Consider the following 19030-nt stretch of genomic DNA (forward strand, 5'->3'; position numbering starts at 1 on the left):
TCGCAACCCTAAAGCAGTCGCTTCGTGCCTTTGTAAAGTAATCGGCACGGCCCTGCCACGCTAGTCGGATTATAATAATGTTTACCACGCGACTATGAGTCCGAGAGCGTTTAATGGGCCCATAAAGAATCACTGGGTCGTGTTTGACCAGTCAGCATATCTGCTCGTTACGGTGAGAAGTGGACCGTCGTGTCGTGCCATCGAGAATCGAGATCCTGCTTATGCGTTCAGCAACCGGAATTGTTCGATGAAAGTGTCCTTCCTTCTTTTCAAGGATGTACTGTGACAAATTCAATTTTTACAATTGTAAATGTAATTTTTGTCAAATACTTTGACAAAAACTTGAAATAGGAATGCCATCCACGTTTAATGTCATTTATATCACTGTTTTTCTCATTCCTCGTGACTATCCATCAAAGGATCGATTTTCTCAAGATTAGACAATTTTTTAAAGAGAAACAGGAATCGAAACTAGTCGAAAGATTATAAAAATAACACGAAATCCTAGCAGTATCGTGCATCGGCATTCTACTCCAACGACTATAAACTCGCTACACCGTTCTCGTACTAGCAACCTGCAATGCATATAAACAAAGAAGCTTAGACGTGGAAACTTGTTCGGTTCGTGCGAAAACGCGATCAGAATGATCCTCGGTCGAAATTATTTAAATCGAAATCATTCACGCGACGCGGTTCTCGATGTCACGGGGTCAACTTGTACGAGAAGCGTATCTCCTCTAAATAGCATCAATTACTTTAATGGCCGTGATCATAATACCGGCGATCGCTGGCGGGTCGGTAGGTGTCAGCGATCGTAAAGCGTGGTAGGCTAAGCCGGTAAGCGGCCGTTCCGTGTCTTTGTAACATAATCGGCGTCGGTGTGCAACGTTACCCGCATTACAATAACGTTCAATGTGCGCTTACAACGCCGCCACTATCTAAGTGGCCTCGTAAAGAATCAATGTAACGTGCATTGTCCATGGTGCTCGAACGCGAAGCACCCTTTTCGAGGCGGACACCGTTTTGCGGAAGAAGATAAGCCTCCATTAACTTCTTTACGGACAAATTTATCAAACCCGTGGAAAGACTATTTCATTTTTTTAACATATTTAAGTACAGTGGTTTTATCAGTTAGTTACATCGTAAAGGGCTAACTTCGTTCTCTTCTAAAATCCAATTTTTCCCGTTTACGTCTCTTAGACAAGGAATCAAATCGATTACAAAAATAATATACTCTCGGAGTTATCGTAAAATCGTGAAGTTTTTGTCTAATTTCAAAATTAATCGAGCGTTCGTGATTTTACAGCGCAAAATTTTCTACGAAAAGAAATCGTCTCGTCGATATTCAAGTCGATATTGCAAGAACGTTCCTCGAAAGGACACGTTCCATCCAGCCTCCTACGTTATTAACTGTAAATAGAATTAGGTATATATTTACGATAAGTATGTATAAGTCGGTAAAGAGAAAGGAAGTCGATGGGCAAAACTCGAGAACGTTTTTCAACCACGAAACCGTTCGCTCGAACCTAACGTTTTTATTTCCACTGAATGACAGTGATCAATAAGATGTAGGTTTTTGCCCATATCCTATGAGGGTTCTGTGTCTTCCTGTTGGTACTTAATCTGGTATCTCCGAAGCGAGCAGATAAGTGCTTAATGTAAGTGTTGGCTCGTTAACCTTTAACTTTTTGGGTCGGTGAATGTACTTTCCAAAAATAGAAATTTACAGTTTACAAGGAAGCGTAACGTTCGATATGGATAGTGTGATATGTTAAAACGCGGAAGTAGATTTAATATGAAAATTATTTGTTAGAATATAAACTCCTTGCAAAAGAAAGAAGGAAAATATCATAGTTCACTATCGAAACGCAACCTGTCACCCATAGACAAGTACTCGTCCCTCGAGAGCAGCATTTACACGCGGTTAAAGCATCGAGACACGTGTTCGCGTGATCCCGTATGACGTCGTGGTGTTCATCAATGCCGGGCACGATAGACAGGCACGATAGAATTCTCCGTGTTATGTGAAAATATTCGTGCGTGTCGATCGATCCTGAAGGAATGCGCGGGTCCTCACGGAATTTCCGCGAGGTCTCACCTCGTTGCCGATCCGTCCGACCACTGGCTCATCGAGGAGACGTTTCACATGGAGAGGAAGAAGAAACGAAGAAAAAAATGCCGTAATTGAGAAAAATACATATGGGAAAATGCACGGTGATCTCGCGTACGAGCGTATCGACATATGTTTGCTCGATCCATGAGCTCGGAACAAAAACTTAATTACTATCTGCCACAGATAGTAAATTAATGATAATTGCCGTGAATAATGACCGGCAGAAGGATATTCCGTGGATTTTGAAATTTAATTCGACGATATTGAGATGTAATTATGCGCCGTGTGTTTCCTTCCGTGGGGATTAAGTTCAAGGCGGCCGATACGCCAACGAATCGGAGAAAACGATCCATCCGGTCGCATCGGCTCAAGACAATTTTCAACCTAACGACGTGTCGCATTTGCATGAAACTGAATTATCCTTTTCCTTTTTTTCTTGCAATTACGCGCAGTCATCCGTGATGCACCTACTTCATCGTCGTAGATCTCATCGCTGCGTCTCGCGCATTACCATTACAAATTTCTCGCGTAAACGGAACAAAGCAAATCCGAGCTTCCTTCGAAACCGTTAAAAAGACCAAAACGCAAAAATCAACCACGACGTTCGTACAAACTTCGATAAATAGCGACTGGCAATACGAAGAAGAGAGATCGTCCTTGTCTATACCGCTTTAAGAACCATAGGAGACATTTGGTTGGCAATCTCGGTTCGAAAAGAAGACCGGAAAAGCCATTGGACGACAGGCGTCCGAAGAATAGAACGAACGAAAAGTGGAGGCGAATTGTACTTACGTGGCGACAGGAAGAAAGAGAATCGTCACGCCACGCCAAGCCATGCCACACGAAAAAGGAAAGCATAACAAAGAATAAATAATTAGCGTGCGGCTTCGGGGTTGCGGTTTCTCCGCGCACGCGCCCTATCGCGCGCCTGTCCACAGCCAACGTCTCGTCCTTTAATAACGACGTGGGGGTTGTTGTCTACCTACCCACTTTTTCGGCTACCACACGCTGAATTGCCGCTTGAGCCGTGTAACGGATGATTTCCATTCGAGAGACGGACCGTATTCCTCAAGAACTGCACCGTTTTTTCATTAACTCCACTTAACGTGCCGGTTGTTTGCAGAAAGGGTGGCGATAGTCTTCGAGGATAGGAGTAATGCCGATCTCCTGTATCGTTTCGCCAAATAAATTCCTACCACGACCGTGGAGAAGTTACTTTCTTTCTCGTAGGATGCAATTTTAGATAGGATTAATGCGGAGCTTGGTTTTTATTGCAGTACTAATGTTGCACGATAGCGTCGTTATCTTGCGGCGGATGTTTACGACAGATGTGCTTGTTTCTCGACAAAAATTCGTGTAATTAGGAGAACGGTACACTTTATTACTTTCACTGAAGGTGGAATACGTGCAAGTACGTAACCATCCCCCTTCACCTAGCTCGATATATCCTGCCTCGCGGTTACATTTCGATTATCCGAAGCGAATCTTCCGGATACGTATAGAACCGTTTGTGCGATGAAATTGTCTACGTCTGTTCGTTTGGTCATTTCCGATCCGATCTTCTTGCTTTTAATAGACAGATACTCTAAGATCAACCGGTTTCTCAATTTCTTATAAACGTAAATATTTGTTTGCCATTCAATTCCATTAATACGTGATACGCAACATGCTAAACAGCTTATAGTATGCGTGAGATGTTTAAATCATGTAATCTACGCTCTCTTATTAAGAACAAAATTATCATCCTAAAACGACGCTTAAGACTACCGAAAGAGTTAATTATCGGATACCTCTGAGAATTGATAGAAAGGTGAGAATCAATGTGTCAAAAGAAATTCATCGTGAATTTGTAAGATGCGAAGATTACCTCATTAAGAAAATGACATAATAGAGGCAGAAAGTGATACGATTAAGGCGTAGCAACGTTCACGCAAAACGAAATTATGGCGATTACACGGATGCAATCAGGCGAATCAGTCGCGTGGTTTTTTCCCGAGGCGGAAATGCGTTGTCGGCCGATCCGGTATTTGCCAGAAGCCAAAGAGGAAAATGAAAAAACGGGGCCGTAAAGCGGCACGGAAAATAAACGTTGGCCATTAATTATTCATGCGCTACAAAGTGACACGTAGAGCCACGCGATTGCGCGCTGTATCGAAGGGGGATGCCGTGCGAACGAGCGTAAACTGGCAGCTCCGCACCGTATCATCGGGATGCCGGGTTTCGCGGTAATAACGCTGTGCACGCTTTTTGTCGCGAGCCGCTTGTCGTTAACTCGACGATCCTCAATGGAAACACACGTGAGCGCTACTAAATACCTTCATCAAGATACGACCTGATTTTGTAGTAATGTTTACATTAACGTCATGAAATTACACACGAGATTCGCAATTAAGAAAGTAGATCGATGTTTCGATACTTTATGAATCGAACGATCTTCAGCAATTAATCATTTTGATCTTTATGGACCATCGGTCGGAGATCTTTCCAGGAATACATTATTTCTACCGTTCAATATTTAGTTCGTTAAATAGCGCGTCTGTACTTTTGACCCAGAAAATACGAACTAGAAGAAAAACCATAAATAAACTCCGCTACTATTCAAGTTCTTGCCACGAGTTACGGTTAGAGCAGTGTTCCAACAGCAACGTTTTACATTGGAAAACAGAAAGTCACGCGGTGTGTCGTTTTTCGTCGTCTCATCCGCATACGTCCGCTTCTACGGACGTTCGCGAGGCTCGCCGCGCGCACTTAAATCGCTTTACGATCCAGAAAAGCCGGAGCGGTTCGCAATTCCGGATTCTTCGGACGATCGTCACGGCAGAAAAGTTGCAGCGTGCTCCCCGCCGAGTGGCAGCGAACAAACGTTGTCTAGCATGCTTGTTAACGATGAAAAGCGTGCAGCCTCCGCCGGAGGCCGGCACAATGGATCCCAGAGCCGCAGAGTGCCGCGGCATCGTTTTTTATGTCAGAATCACGGCCCGGCTGTGAATCGACCGGTACAAAGCACGAAATTACCGTGGACGTAGTTCGTTACTATGTCGCGGTTACGTTGATTTCGAGAGGAATAACTACCTAATCGTCGAATGAAATGCTTCAACTACTCGGTAGCACAATAGTAGGCAGGTAAAGTTTGGCTATAAAGTGAATCATCAGATACCGTTTCTCATTCACTTGCAAGTGAAACGAAATAGGTAAATAATAGAGAATACTCTATAATCAGGAATAATATTACCTGCTATACCTCTAACGTTTTACTCGATACATTTTTAATCGACGTCAGACTCCTCGTTAGCGCTCTTATCTAACTGATCGACGAATCGATATAAACGTAAGAAGAGCTACAGTACGTTCGTTTAGTTTTACTTTTCAAAGTATTATTCGCCATTGTGAACGTGATTCCTACGTCGTTATACGAATATATTAGTCGATAAATCTCTGGCATTGACTGTGTCCTAGTCAACCGCTCGTGTGTTTAAAACTCCCAGCACATAACGAACGACAATATCAAAGTTGTATAATATCCCCAGACTAAAGAATCAGATCTTCCCTATCCATCTTGGAGAATAACGTCTACCTAACCTCTATCATCATCTATCATGCGCAACATATTAGATGCTTGTCTAACTGTATCCAAACATCGTTGTCCAGTTCTTCGTTCTTCCTCGATGCATCAACTCGTTCACACAAACCCGTTACTTACTTGTGTCTAGTTTAACGCATTCCAGCTCAACTTCGAGACACCCCGTACAGACATATTACGACGTGATTTTGAAACGTGATTCCAATGTTTTGGAGTGAAACGTGTAAAACGTGTTTACCGAACTTAATAGAAACACATACTGTATCCCCAGGATTATAGAGTCTCTTCGTTAACCATGAACGATCTCTTTATTTCTTTTTGCCTTGAATCGTGAGCATAAAAAAAACTTTCTCCTCGTCGACTCAATTAAAGCTTGGCGAAAGCGCGTTGCACGAGCTTGTTTTCGCGTGGATACGAGACGAGGCGAATCGCGCATCACGCAGCGCCATGTGCTGCGGCCAATTGGACAGGGTCCAGGTAGAAAAACGCGTTCCGTTTGGGCCCACGGCTTGTAAATCGCATCTGGCGAGCGGAATCGCTCCGGGTCCCGGCCCATCCGCGCCAACCTACGTAATTCTTTCCTCGTTTCGATCTATTCACGATGTTATTTGGAAATTGACGCGGTTTCGCGTTAAATATCGCGCAGCTGATATGAACCATAGTTACAAAACGCTTCCTCTAATTTATCGCCGATTGAAGTATATCAGTCGTAATTGCGAAACGTCCGATGAATATTCATCACCGCGTTATTTACACGATGCAAACTATACGAGTTACGTACAAGTTACGAGTCGCGGCCCGAGAATAGATGATTTTATTCGACGTATCAACCAGCGAGTTCCATTTGTACGCGCCGCACGATGTTTTACGGTTAGTGGCATACCTAATTAGACGTAGGTATATATAATATGATTATTAAAATCGAACAAGAGAGTAGATTCGCGAGGAGAAAAGGCGAACTGTCGTTGGCCCCGTAAAACGAGTTCCAATTGTACTTCCGTAATCCTCCTTATTGACGGCACAATAGTTGAGATTGAATGTTACACAGGTTCCTTGGCCGTAACGAAATTATTAAGTGGGCGTCCCATGCCCCGTAACGGGATCGATAGGGAACAACGGTAATGCCTGGTGACTCGTGATCGATTCCAATTGACTATATAACTCATCTCCGGCAGCCTTTAACCTTTTCGGTACGCGCCGACTGACAAGTTGTTGCACCGGCTGCGCGCTTCAATGTCCGCGTAAATGTATGCACGGATAAAGCACATCTCTCCGAGGAAGCGTGCTGCTTCCATCTCTCGTTACTTTTGGATCTGCTGGAATTCCGATTATCTCACGACTTTCCGAATAAACTGTTGATAGCTCGTGTGCGCTATACCTATATGTATTTCGCGTTTAACGAGCCATTGTATCGATATTAGGTCGATATTAGGTCGTAGCCCAGATTTAATAGAAAAGAAAGATATTTCGTTATCCGAAGTCGAGTGCTTACATTGTACTTATATTTTTCTTATCTTCCAAGTTTATATAATTTCATTCTCCTGTGCTTTAAATTTTAGTCATATTTTAATTTCTCAAATATGGAATATAAGACGAGTGCTTAGTAGTTGAAACGAATGAGTGAAAAAATATTTTTTACTTCTTTGAAAGTGTATGTTTTATCTCGTTTATGGTGACTCGCAACGCGATAACTGCGTCTTGCTTAATAATTCGATGCATACAATATTATGTCTCGCGGAAGCAAAAATAATCGTTGTATAGTGTTATACGCACGACGTGGTCGCTGCGCAAGTTTCCGAACAAATTAATTGTGTTTGCTAATTAGTCGCACATTTCCAGCGAACTTCCGTAAAATATATAAACAAGCTGGATGCGTGTATATCATCGCGTATAAAATCTAAAAGTTAGGCGAAGGATTTATATTTTTCTCATTTTTCTTCCTTACCTTATATGTATATTTTACTGTTCCTTCTAACCACTGCTTTACACTCTCTCTACGCCTTTACTATTATATAAGCAGTCTGTTTGTAAAATGAAATTAGTTCCACGCTTAGTTATTAGTTATTAGTCTACACGCGCTAGTTCCACCATATTCTGCATTTTACTTTATGCTGTACTTTGCAACTAAAACGTAAGAATAAGAAACGGGCTAGGACAAAAGTCCCGCAATCTCCTGGATCGTTGCACTCGCAGAAACAGATTCCATTTCGATCTCGATCGATTCGGAGGAGTACGGCCGCAGGTGCACGATTTCCCGGTACGAAATTTATAGACCGACCCGCGGTAGTCCGCGAGCGAGCTAACCCGAGGAAAGCCGTAGGGATCGGCTTCGATTCAATGCCCTTATTCGCCGCGGGTATACGTTACGCCGCGTTATCTCGATACAGGTGCGTGCGTCCCGGCGCGGAAGATGAACGATCGTTAGAGAGAGGAAACGGTATGCAGATGAGAGAATCTTGGTTGCATCGAGGCTGGACAAATTCGGCGCGGAAGTGGCCGACAGAACAGCTAGAGTCGCGCCTCGGCCCGATTTGGCGTGATTTCACCATCATTGGGCGCCTAAACGGACAACAGCTTGTAGTTCATTCTCGTTTTCTGGAGCCGTTGGCTGTAATTTCTCTTCGCGTCGAGAAATACGCTGGTCTGGTCGCGTGATAAACCCGGAGACCAATTAAAATCGATAAAAATGGAAAGCTGGGATAACGCAGAGTTAAGTTAGTGCAAATTGAGTAACTCGATTTTTTCCACGAGAATACGACGATGCGAATGTTGTAGGAACTCGTTACCATCGATGACCCGTGATAGACATCGCAGATAAAATTTTCACGAGCAGGTAAAGCAAAGCAACAAACAAACGGAACACGAACACGTACGTATAGATCGTAGATACGTCGAAGCGGACGTTGCGCGATCAAGCGATTCGGTTATCCTTTGACCCAAAGAAACGTCCGATCGCGAGCACCGCGACCCACTTCCAGTCACGTTCCTTCCACGAATTATGCGCGTTTCGTAGGTCTCAATTAGGCGGAGGAAAAAGGGCACGCCGAGCTAATTCATGCGGGGTAAGCGCGCGGGCAATTTGAATTAATCGAAGCGTGCGGTAGCCGTGCCGCTGTTGGCGTAATTTGTAAAGTAACCACGCTGTTCGTACGCATTATATAACCATAGAATATGTAATGCGCTGGCTGGCGGATCGCGGCCAGACCAGAAGTCGCCGGCAAAACGCGTCCGCCACACGCGCATCTATTTTAATCCACCGATATTATAATAATCGTTGTGCAAACCGTTCCGCGTCGGCCGTTTCTCGCTCGTGATCGGCGCGGTCGCCGCTGAATGGGCCTCGCCGCGTCCCGGTTCGCGTTCGGCCAGAGAATCCACCCCTCGAGGGGCCAAACCGACACGCCGCGTGTAATCACTGTAATTTCGACCATGGATCGGCGTAATTTTTGACCGAACGATCGCCAACTTTCATTCGATTTCATTAAAACCAGCGGGAACCCGGGGCACTCTTCGCAGGTCGTGCGACGATAACGCATCGTGACCGGTAACGATTCCTCCTCGGACCCGAGTTACACGCCACTTTCTCTCGTATTTCTCGTCGACGATTGCGTATAAAAATCACAAGCAAATTCAGTATGTTATCAAGCGACTCGGCGTCAAGCCCTAGCTTTTTCATTCGATTTTGGAATTAAATAAAATACGTTTCAAACACCTAGCTTTGTAAAATTAAACGCGGATACATGGAGCATCTTTAGCGAATTAGTATCGAAGAAAATTTCACGATCTTTTCTGTGCACGTTAGAATTACGAAAAGATTATTACAAATTATGTTCACGAGGGTAATCGTTGTAGCGAGTTATATTATTCACACGTCGGTTGCAAGGATATTATTACGCCGTATTATTACATCGCATCGTTTTCACAAAAAGTCAGAAATCACTCGTATAATCTGGTTGGATAGTTGTGTTAAAATTGGGTGGTACGAAAATTGGATGTGTGCCAACGGACCACAGGCCTACCACCTCGCGTCCGTGTAAAATGTCAGTGAAATATCCGCGGATTCGATTAAACGCGCTTCTCTTACGTAATGCAATTCGCTTTTGTTTACAGTGAGTCGGAGCGCCGAACAGAAGAAAGTGGCGTTCAATGCATTATTAATGTCGAATATAATTAAAAATCTTCCACAAGTAAAATTACGGTTGCTTCCGCGTCTCAGACAAAAGGTATTCTTCGGTTGCGTGTCGATATTTAACGAGTTACACTTCGGACTGCAGCGAACCAAGTGATCGCGCTCCGCGTAGACGAGAATCGAGACACGAGCAACTACGTTTTTCGATAATGCGATAGCAACCACTACAGGTAAATAATCATAATCAAAAAATTGTTACAGCGTTTCCTTTATATGTTTCTCGCTCTGTCTCTACCGCTCTGTATCCACCAAAAATTGAGTGTCGTTTAAACAAAATTGTATATTTCAATCAATCTTAGCAGTTGAGTTAAAAAACACGAATTAGAACGTTTAATTTGTTACAGAAAACTAACGATCGCACTGAATCCTATTTGGTTCTAGGAAATCTGTCGTTGCGATTAAACTATTGATTACTGGGACGCGGAAAACATCAACATTAACTAAATCTCTCTATCGAAGCTAACGGTAAGTACCAACAACGTTTCATTCTTTGTAATAGAATCGCGTATAACGCATTGGCGATCCTATGAACCAGATCAATTGCAAGTAATCGGAGGCAAAGAAGAAAAAAGGAAACTCACTGGCATCGACGGCGGCATTCCACGGAGCGCAGCGCCGCTCCACTTGCGCTTCCTATTTTGATACTGCGCAACCCTATAGCCACTGTTATTATGATGACTAGCGTATACCGCAGTACGCTGCTGCATCGAAGGCCGAAACGCGGTATAAGGCATTCCTGAATATCCTTTCCCGTGATAATCACCGATCTCGTATCTATGAGAATCATGATGCAGATAAACACTGTCACTGGCGGCCACACTGGACACGGGCACTCTGTAACGTTCCTGTTCGTGCTCATGCTCGTCGATCTTCCCAATCGGTCGATCCGAAGATGGTCTAGAGCCATGAAACGACGGAGGCAGCATCGCTGACGGTCCATAAAAATGTGGGAAACCATAAGAATTCGGGAGTGCCGTTGTAACCGGCCGCGGATAAATTTGATGCGGTGGCTGACATTGGTTGACGATCTCGGGATTACCGTCGAGCTTCGTTGGAGGAACGATTGGTTTTCTGTCGTAATGGTAATCATGCTGGACTGTATGGTACTCGTCTTGAGGTTCTCGTTTAAGGTCGAATACCTCCGTCGATTCCGGCGCCTCGACTTTAATTCGAATACGACCGTCGGCGTCGCTCAAGTTGGAGTTTTTCGGTGAATTCCTCGGGGCCGAGTCCCCGTCACCCACGCTACCCTGCTGCATCTTCTGGACGTTCACGGCGACGCGGTGACCCGCGTCAAACCGCGAATTCGACCGCGTCGAATCTCGGTCGAACCATCGGCAAGCTGACCACAGACGTGTTATGGCGATCACTGATTCGTACGAGCATCATTCGAAACTAGGAAACCAGGTATGTTGAATATCGTGGCCGAATAACGTCGATTACGGATAATGAAAAGGTTGATCGTCGAAAGTGTCGTGACTGCGAGCTACGATCGAATTTGAATCAAATATTATCATAATCCTTGATGATCGTCCTTGGTGTCACGCGGTTGGACAAGAGAGAGTCGTCAGTGAGGCGAATATGTCAGCTTTCAGACACTGCCGATGTTGTAGCGACTCCCACTTTTCGTGTCACGAAATATCATATATTTGTATAAGTGTAGCTGCTGCTTATTTTGGAGTATCGTTAAAACTGCTTCCGATGCGTCATTGGTAAAATTCTAAACGTGACAGGCGTAGAGAAACGAGATGGCGTCGTTCGAACGCATGTGTTCTTACAGGAGCATTGGAATCGCAGAGCGTGCGCTTTCATATCCAGTATGGAAAAATTGGTCGATGGAACAGATCGAAATAAAGAAGCGAAGACTCGACGAACGAACAGAAGCGTTCGACGGCACGCTGTCGGTTGGTAGAAGCAGCGCTCGTATAGCTGGCTCGGTGCTTTTCGGTCGAGTGGAGGGGGTGAAGGAGGGGAGGACAAGGGCGGCGTGACAGTTTCCGTGTCACGTGTCCCCGACCTTAGGCCCCGCCTACGACTCCGATTTTCCTTTGGTCGGATCGTTACCTGGCCCTATCGGGGACCCTTTCCTTCTCGTCATTCGTCGACTGTCGCTCGTACGAGTCGCATCGAATCGCAAGGGTCCTGCTAAGCTTCGGTGGACAGGAAGGAGATAGGCTTTCCTTCGGAGGGTTGTCACTTGCAGCTAGTTCTTGGCGCGAGCGAACGAACGGAGAGTGTCAACGATACAGATACGCTTCAGAGCTTCTCTTCTTTCTCTCTTTTTCCCTCTCCAATAGTGAGAGGCGATGAAACGTCGTCGAGCGTGAAGCACCGTGTATATACGTACGCGCGAGGAACGGACGACTCGCGTTTTCACCGTGTTCCGCGAACTTTTTACGGTACACTGCCTCGAGAATCCAGCGGCAACCGACGTGCTCGCTCTCGTTCAGTCACAGACAGCGAGAGGGGGTCGAACCGTCCGGGGATCGAACCTAGCTCTCTTCACGCGACACGCGGTGTTAGCTCTCGCGATCGACTCTATCTCGCGATCAGGGTCACTAATTACGGGGAGAAGAACACCATATCGGTCAAGAACGCAACGAGCATACGTAAGGATGCCGGATTGCCTCGGTCGAGCTGATCGCGTACGAGTTTCGTTCCACGCAGCGTGAAACTTGGCGGAGGTGCGCGGCCACCACCAGCCAGCGGGAACGCACGAGCATGCCCGAATACGCCCGAGCTCGGATATATCTCTACCTACGGAGTTGGCCGGCTACCTCCCGCCTTCTACAGACCTATACGGCTAGATCCACTTTGTGGGTTCACCTTTTGTTGAATCTACCAGCGCACTTCTATTCACGGCTTACTACTTCTTCTCGCGATGTGTCTACGCGTCCTTCCGCCGTGTTTTCGCCCATTTACCATCTCCCGATAAACCGTGCTTCTTTAAACCAATCCTACTCCAACCTGTCTATCTTACCAAACCTCGTCTTTTTCACCACTTTTTATTACTGATACTCTAATTTTTTTCAGATGTGGGTACTTTAACATTGCGACTAGTTTTTACGTTCCTGTTCTACGCGTTTTAGGTTATGTTGGCCATTGGAGAAGATTGACATAGTAAATGTCAATGGGACAATTGACTATCACTATCTTCGTTTCTTTCTCCCATTCTTATTCCTGCCTATTGCTTCTTCGTTGATTATGCACAAAATACACTGTGTAATCGTACGATAAAGAACGCGAATAATGCATAAACAATTTTCATGGGACACGACGCGGGAAACTGAACTATGCTTCGCGGTATTTTGTCTTACGTAGCGCTACGTACCAAACAGTTGCAATTAATCGATCTATGTCGATAAAAAAGAGTACACAATTATCTGTGCCCAACTTCAGGGCTAATGTATGTATGCTACTTAAATTCGAAATGTATATATATACATATGTACATGTACAAAGATTACGTTTGGATTACAAATGTGATACAAGATTAGCGGGATAGAGATTGTCGTTCTTGTAATATGATCATTCTTATTGTATTTTTACTAATTTACAGGTCAGCACTATCTTTCTTTCATTTCGTTAAGTAATTTTCTAGTAACTACATATAGGTTTCTATGTTAACCGAGTCGCGTTATACGCAGTACAGGTTAAGCAAGGACATAAACAGAATTATTATTAATTTCAATATAGATGACAGATTGGTATTTGAATCATGCTAAATCGTACGTAACAAATAAATTCAATAAGCTGCTTTATTTGAGGAGTTTGTCCGTGCGTAATTACTCGCCGAGTGGCGCTAACTTAACGGAAAGAAATATCGAGCATGAGAGGTTAACGAACACTCCCATTCCATTAAAGCATCATTAATATATGGCATAGCATAATATATAGCATTAATATAAGCAAGATATATAAAGGCAAGCAAGAAGGGAACAGCCATTTGCTCGAAATAAACGAGAGACAAGCAACTTTAAAGCTTGTACTAATAAATGTCACTTATTCGAACGCCTAAACTAATTTAACGCAATTTATTTACCTTCGTACCTGTCTCGTTCCATTGTCTACAACATATAATGAAATTGTTAATAAAGTAGTGAATATGTATATAAAACAACGCATAGAACCAATGCGTTAAAAATGATGTTGCGGTGCGCGTTCGACGTGAGTAGTCGATAAGGAAAGCACCTACAATTGTGGCACGTAAAAGAGAGAAATTTATCATTTCCGATTCTGCGTTACCCTCGGCGTCTGTTTCGATGAGAACGGCCATTCGCGATTCTGTGCGCGCCGTTACACGATATATCAGATTACGTATCCGTTGCGTCATGTAAATTGATACTTGTATATGGCTGAACACCACGAGCGAACATTTATTTGAGTGATAAATTATCGTAATGTCGAACAGTCACGCTTTCAATTCCAATTTCGCTAACTAGATCAACGGGCATCCCTCGACAGCCTAGTGGATGGGAGCTTAACCTACGTTAAGTAGCCGCTAAGCTTGCGCGCATGTTACGCAACGAACTAAAGAAAGCTCGACGAAATTCAGCTACCTATCCCTTTCGTTACGCTGTTTATACCTATCTGTTTAAAAAATACTTACGCGATTCAAGTAATACCAAGGAAACGTTATACAATTAACAAAGCTGTCACATTCAGGAACCGGAATATGTACTTCTTTCGTTTTATTTGACGATTAATCTATTTAATAATTATTTAATAGTTATTATTTTAAGTTATTCCATCGTTTTTATCGTAGGTTCAAGGTTTCCCGTGTATTCCTCAACTACAACGGTTATTGGCGAGTGACGTAAGTACTTACGCGCGTTTACCTGCGCTCCGGTTTCCAGACAATAGAGACAGGACCTTCGGTTCCCTTTTCTCGACATCGATCGCCCAACGGTTGGCATGCGTATACGTATGTACTTTCACAGCAGGATGACTGGTGAGAGAATTCAATTTCCATCGTGGTTATCGCAGTCGCATCTTCCGTTCATCTCGGTCGTCCGTCCGTTCCTTTTTTTCTCCGGCATATATCGAATCTCGTAAGCTGAATAGAAGATGCGATAGATCTACCGTTTCAATCAAGTTGCGTTAAAGGAACTTAATCTCTTACGCTGCGCTTTATATATATTTCCGTGTGGTAGAATAAAATTTTACTTTCCTTATATTAGATAGGAATCTTTTAAGCAAGTTTATCGTTAATCGCTAATTTACTTTCGATAACTTTGTCACGACTTTATTCCATATGCCTATCGCTCAGAGAATTATCTCTTGTAACTGCGACGCAAAAGGGAAAAATCCATCGCCGATGCAACCGAAACACGTCAGCGCAACCGATACTAGTTGACAGTGACATATCGGGACCGAAAAATGTCCGCGGTGAACTCGGCCGCGACCTTTAAGCGTGGCTGTTGATTTTTCAGCCTCGTTTCTGTAGTCGAGTCTGGCGATAACGCGCGGTTTTCCGCGCGATAGCCCACAAGCCGAGCGAAAACGATGGTATTTCATGTGCCGGGGAGCGCGGGTCCTCGTTACGCAATCGGGCCACGCTTTCCAGCTGTCCGATCGTAACTTGGAAGGGGAATAGAGGGGCTACGGATCGTAGGGCAAAGAAAAACAAGCCCACGTCAAACGCATACATCGATTACCGGCTTGTTTAGATTACACGATGATACGCCCAGCTGTAACGGAGATCCTCGGAAAATTAGACCTATTTCCGGGGCTGTTCGTGCGAATTTGAAAGCTACTCTGTCGTTGCATTACGTTAACATATCATCGAGTCGTGTCAATATAAATTGATACCTACGTGAAATACATAACACCATGCTTGACAACGTGTCTGAATTGTCTCTTGTCAATGTCAGATCGGCAAAATTTGAACTTGCGAGACGATGTCTAGCGAAAATGACTAATATCATTTCCACATCTCTTCCACATACAAATTAAGTACAAACGTTTTTTTATGTACGGGTAGATACACATTATACTATACAACGAGGAAACAGAGAATACCCAAGTAAGTGCATACATATGCAGTCGATATGAGCTATCCGAGCAGAGTCCGCAACCACCGATGCTATTCGCGGTACGACGGATTCTCGAAGTCTGGGTTTCTCAATCTCCCCGACGATACCCAGCAGAGCAGTACCGCGGTGTACGAGCATCGAGTTGTTCCCCGAGTAATCTAATTTCCAATTTCCGCCCGGAGGACGGTTTGCACGATAAAATTCCGAGCTCTCGGCGTGTACGTTAGGTATCACCCTTCTCTGTCCCCTCTCTGCCCCTGTTCTTCCGTGAAAACCAGTAATTACCGGCGCGGTCAAAGGATGTCGGGCGAAACGCCGCACCGGTGAAATACGTGCAATCTCGCGAAGAATTTTCACCGAGGAGCAACCAACGTCGATCCTGCCGACCGTTTCCTGGAGAACGATCGCGAATGGGCGTGTGTCACCAGAGTGCCCGGGGACAGATCGAGCCAATGGGAAGGTGGGAAGGCGTGGATCCCCGGTGCCAGAGGACAGCAAGCGGACGACACGGGAAAGAAGGGGACTCTCGAGCGACACGAACCGTCCCTCTGTCCCTCTCGACTCAGCCGGTGCGTCTGTGTCGGTGATCACGGTCGCACGGTCGGACGTTCGCGTGGTGGGGAGAGCACCGGAGGGGTCGTAGGGGAAGATGTCGCGCGGTGGGGATAACTGACTCCGCCCACTCGGTTGCTAGTGGGGGAAGCGCTCGAGTGCGCTGTCCACGGCGCATGTGGTTCGCGTCTGCCGCCGTACGGCCGTACGGCACACGAGCGACATGTAGCAGAACCGGACTGTCGGATAGCAATGATTCCAAGCCGTTGGCTATTTCCGATGTTGAATCGGGAACTGAATTGGAGGCCAAATAGAAAGGAATTTCTTTGTTTGTTTGCTTTACCGAGCTTCAAAGGAGAAACGTGTCCAGCCTCCTTGGATTAACGTTCTCGCTTTTGCGCAGTAGTACGTGCTACTGCACCGTTCTCTCGCGTATACCGTTCACCGTGTCGCGTTACCGTGTCCGAGTTCTGTTCAATTTCATGGGAGGAATGTTGGCTTTTCGTGTGATATCTGACTGAAATACACAGCGATTTGTTCGAGTGTTTAAAGAGATCGACTCTCTGTGCGAATTGCGTAACGCCAGGGTTCCGAGCTTACGGTGAGACCGAATCGTAAGGAACAGATGCAATACCGGTGGGCATCGAATATAACTGCGTATAAACCTGTACATCTACTTACTTTAAAGTTTCTACACCCCTCTTGCCGTGCATTCTCGTAGTTTCGCTCGTTGAATTCAATGAGAAAGAAATAATATCTATAAATAGTGTCTACAAATGTTTTCTAATACACGCTGTTTATTGTTATTAATTATAACATCGGATTCTCTAATTCTTACGATATTGATCGCAGGAGGATGTAGAAAGACGGATTTCACAAACGCTTGACATGTTCAATGATAACATCTTGACAGGTTCGTTAATTAATAGTTTCGTATTTTGGCTGACCCGTAACATTAGCAGCATCGCGAGCGTCGGCTTTTGTAACGAGTGGAGAGCGAGTTGCGGAATATCTTTTGGCGGACGCGCGCACGCAGCCACACGGACACACGGTTCTAGTCGGTAGCTCGGGTATACACCTTCGTGGCTATGCGCATAAATTTCCTTACGGGGCTTCTTCGTCATGGATCGTGACCACGCGGACGTCTACTCGAACAAAATGACCGTTCGCTGAAAGAAAAGTGCGGCCGCCGCAGGTGAGACGAGGCGAGAGGGCCGGAGGAATCGGCGCGCTGAAATTGCCTTTTAAAAATGCACGAGTTCTCGTAAAACTTGGACTGGAAAAATTATGCATAGTTGCGCTTTTTTATGCGAATCGAACGTCCCGCGTTTCTTTTCCTTTTACCTTGACTAAACCGTACCGATCTCGTCGACTTGCTCGCTCGTAATTTTCAATGAATCGCCAGAAATTAGTCCTTTCCAGCTCCTTATTACAGCCTACGCTCTTAATCGAGTGTAACGTGATTTTTACCCTTGGCTCGCGATCCGCCAAGCGAAAGAAACTGTTTTCTCCATTGGTAGGTAGGTAAATGTCTCGGTTTAATAAAGCTCCGATTGCTTTTCAGTCTCCACAACGTGTGATTTCAATCTTATTTCTTCGATCTCATCTCTTGAAATAAAATACCAAGTGCTCGAAACGAATAGAATGTCAGATGAGAACCGAATGAAATCGGCGAAAAATCTTTGACGAGAGTTTGTTAAAAATCGTTCTAAATTGAATATGTGCGCGAAGCTTTGTATGAAAGTGGGATCGACCTATGCTCGTGTCTTGTTCGATCTGTCGATGTGGGTACAAACGAACTTTGACGCGTTTCTCGAGCGATTGACGTCTCTTAATTGTGGCTTTTCTCCTATCTACTGTCACCTTATCCCGTTGCTCGCACGAGCTGCACTAAGTCCCGGGATTAGTCTCTCTATCACCGGCGACCCACGTCGAACACCTAATCTTTCCTTCGATAGCCACTCGCGGTTGAAGCTTACTGCGTATCGACCGGATAGCTTGCTGCTCGATACATTCCGGTCGGTCGCTGTTCGATACATTCCGCTTAGCGGAATTCACTCGACAAACATCGTCGTATCCGTATCGCGGTACACGGCACGCGGATTTACCAAATGTTGGTACAGGTACTATTCCGTGATCGCTAATTAATCATTGTTGCCTCATACGGATTATCGATCCACGGATTAATGCGTAATGCTGGCTGTTAAATTCGAATTTGTGTTTAAACAGTTCGAGCTCGTCGACTTATCGAGTAGGTACTTGCAGATTTTGGGTGTGGATAGTTGTTGGTAAAGGCATCTAGGATCGGTAAATGTGTTTGTATCGTAGCCAGTGGAACAAAGGATCCAAAGAGGATTAACAACGTGTCTTATAATATTTTCTTCACTAGATATACATAGTAGGTAACAGCTAATAATATCAGATACGATGGACGATTACGAAGAACAATGATATATCGTATCCTCGACCTAAAAATTAATCTTACGCACGATTCTAATCGAATTCGTGTCGTGCAAATACGCCTTGACGTTATTAACTAAACAATTAATTTCCCATGAAAT

The 19030-nt window shown here is 44.7% G+C and overlaps 1 protein-coding gene across 2 annotated transcripts in view; it reads right to left on the bottom strand.

Annotated features, from left to right (window-relative positions):
* The window catches only part of LOC126915242 (zinc finger protein basonuclin-2-like), a 262874-nt gene extending 250147 nt beyond the window's left edge, over positions 1–12727 (bottom strand). Inside the window, exon 1 of one of the 2 annotated variants that reach the window (XM_050719711.1) lies at positions 10464–12723. In XM_050719711.1, the coding sequence (XP_050575668.1) occupies positions 10464–11141 (678 nt within the window). In that variant the 5' untranslated portion in view covers positions 11142–12723. Of the gene's footprint in view, positions 1–10463 lie in introns of both variants that reach the window. The other variant, XM_050719712.1, reaches the window with a different exon arrangement.
* Positions 12728–19030: the final 6303 nt, after the last annotated feature.

Source organism: Bombus affinis, chromosome 4, assembly GCF_024516045.1.
Source record: "Bombus affinis isolate iyBomAffi1 chromosome 4, iyBomAffi1.2, whole genome shotgun sequence".
Lineage (NCBI taxonomy): Eukaryota > Metazoa > Arthropoda > Insecta > Hymenoptera > Apidae > Bombus > Bombus affinis.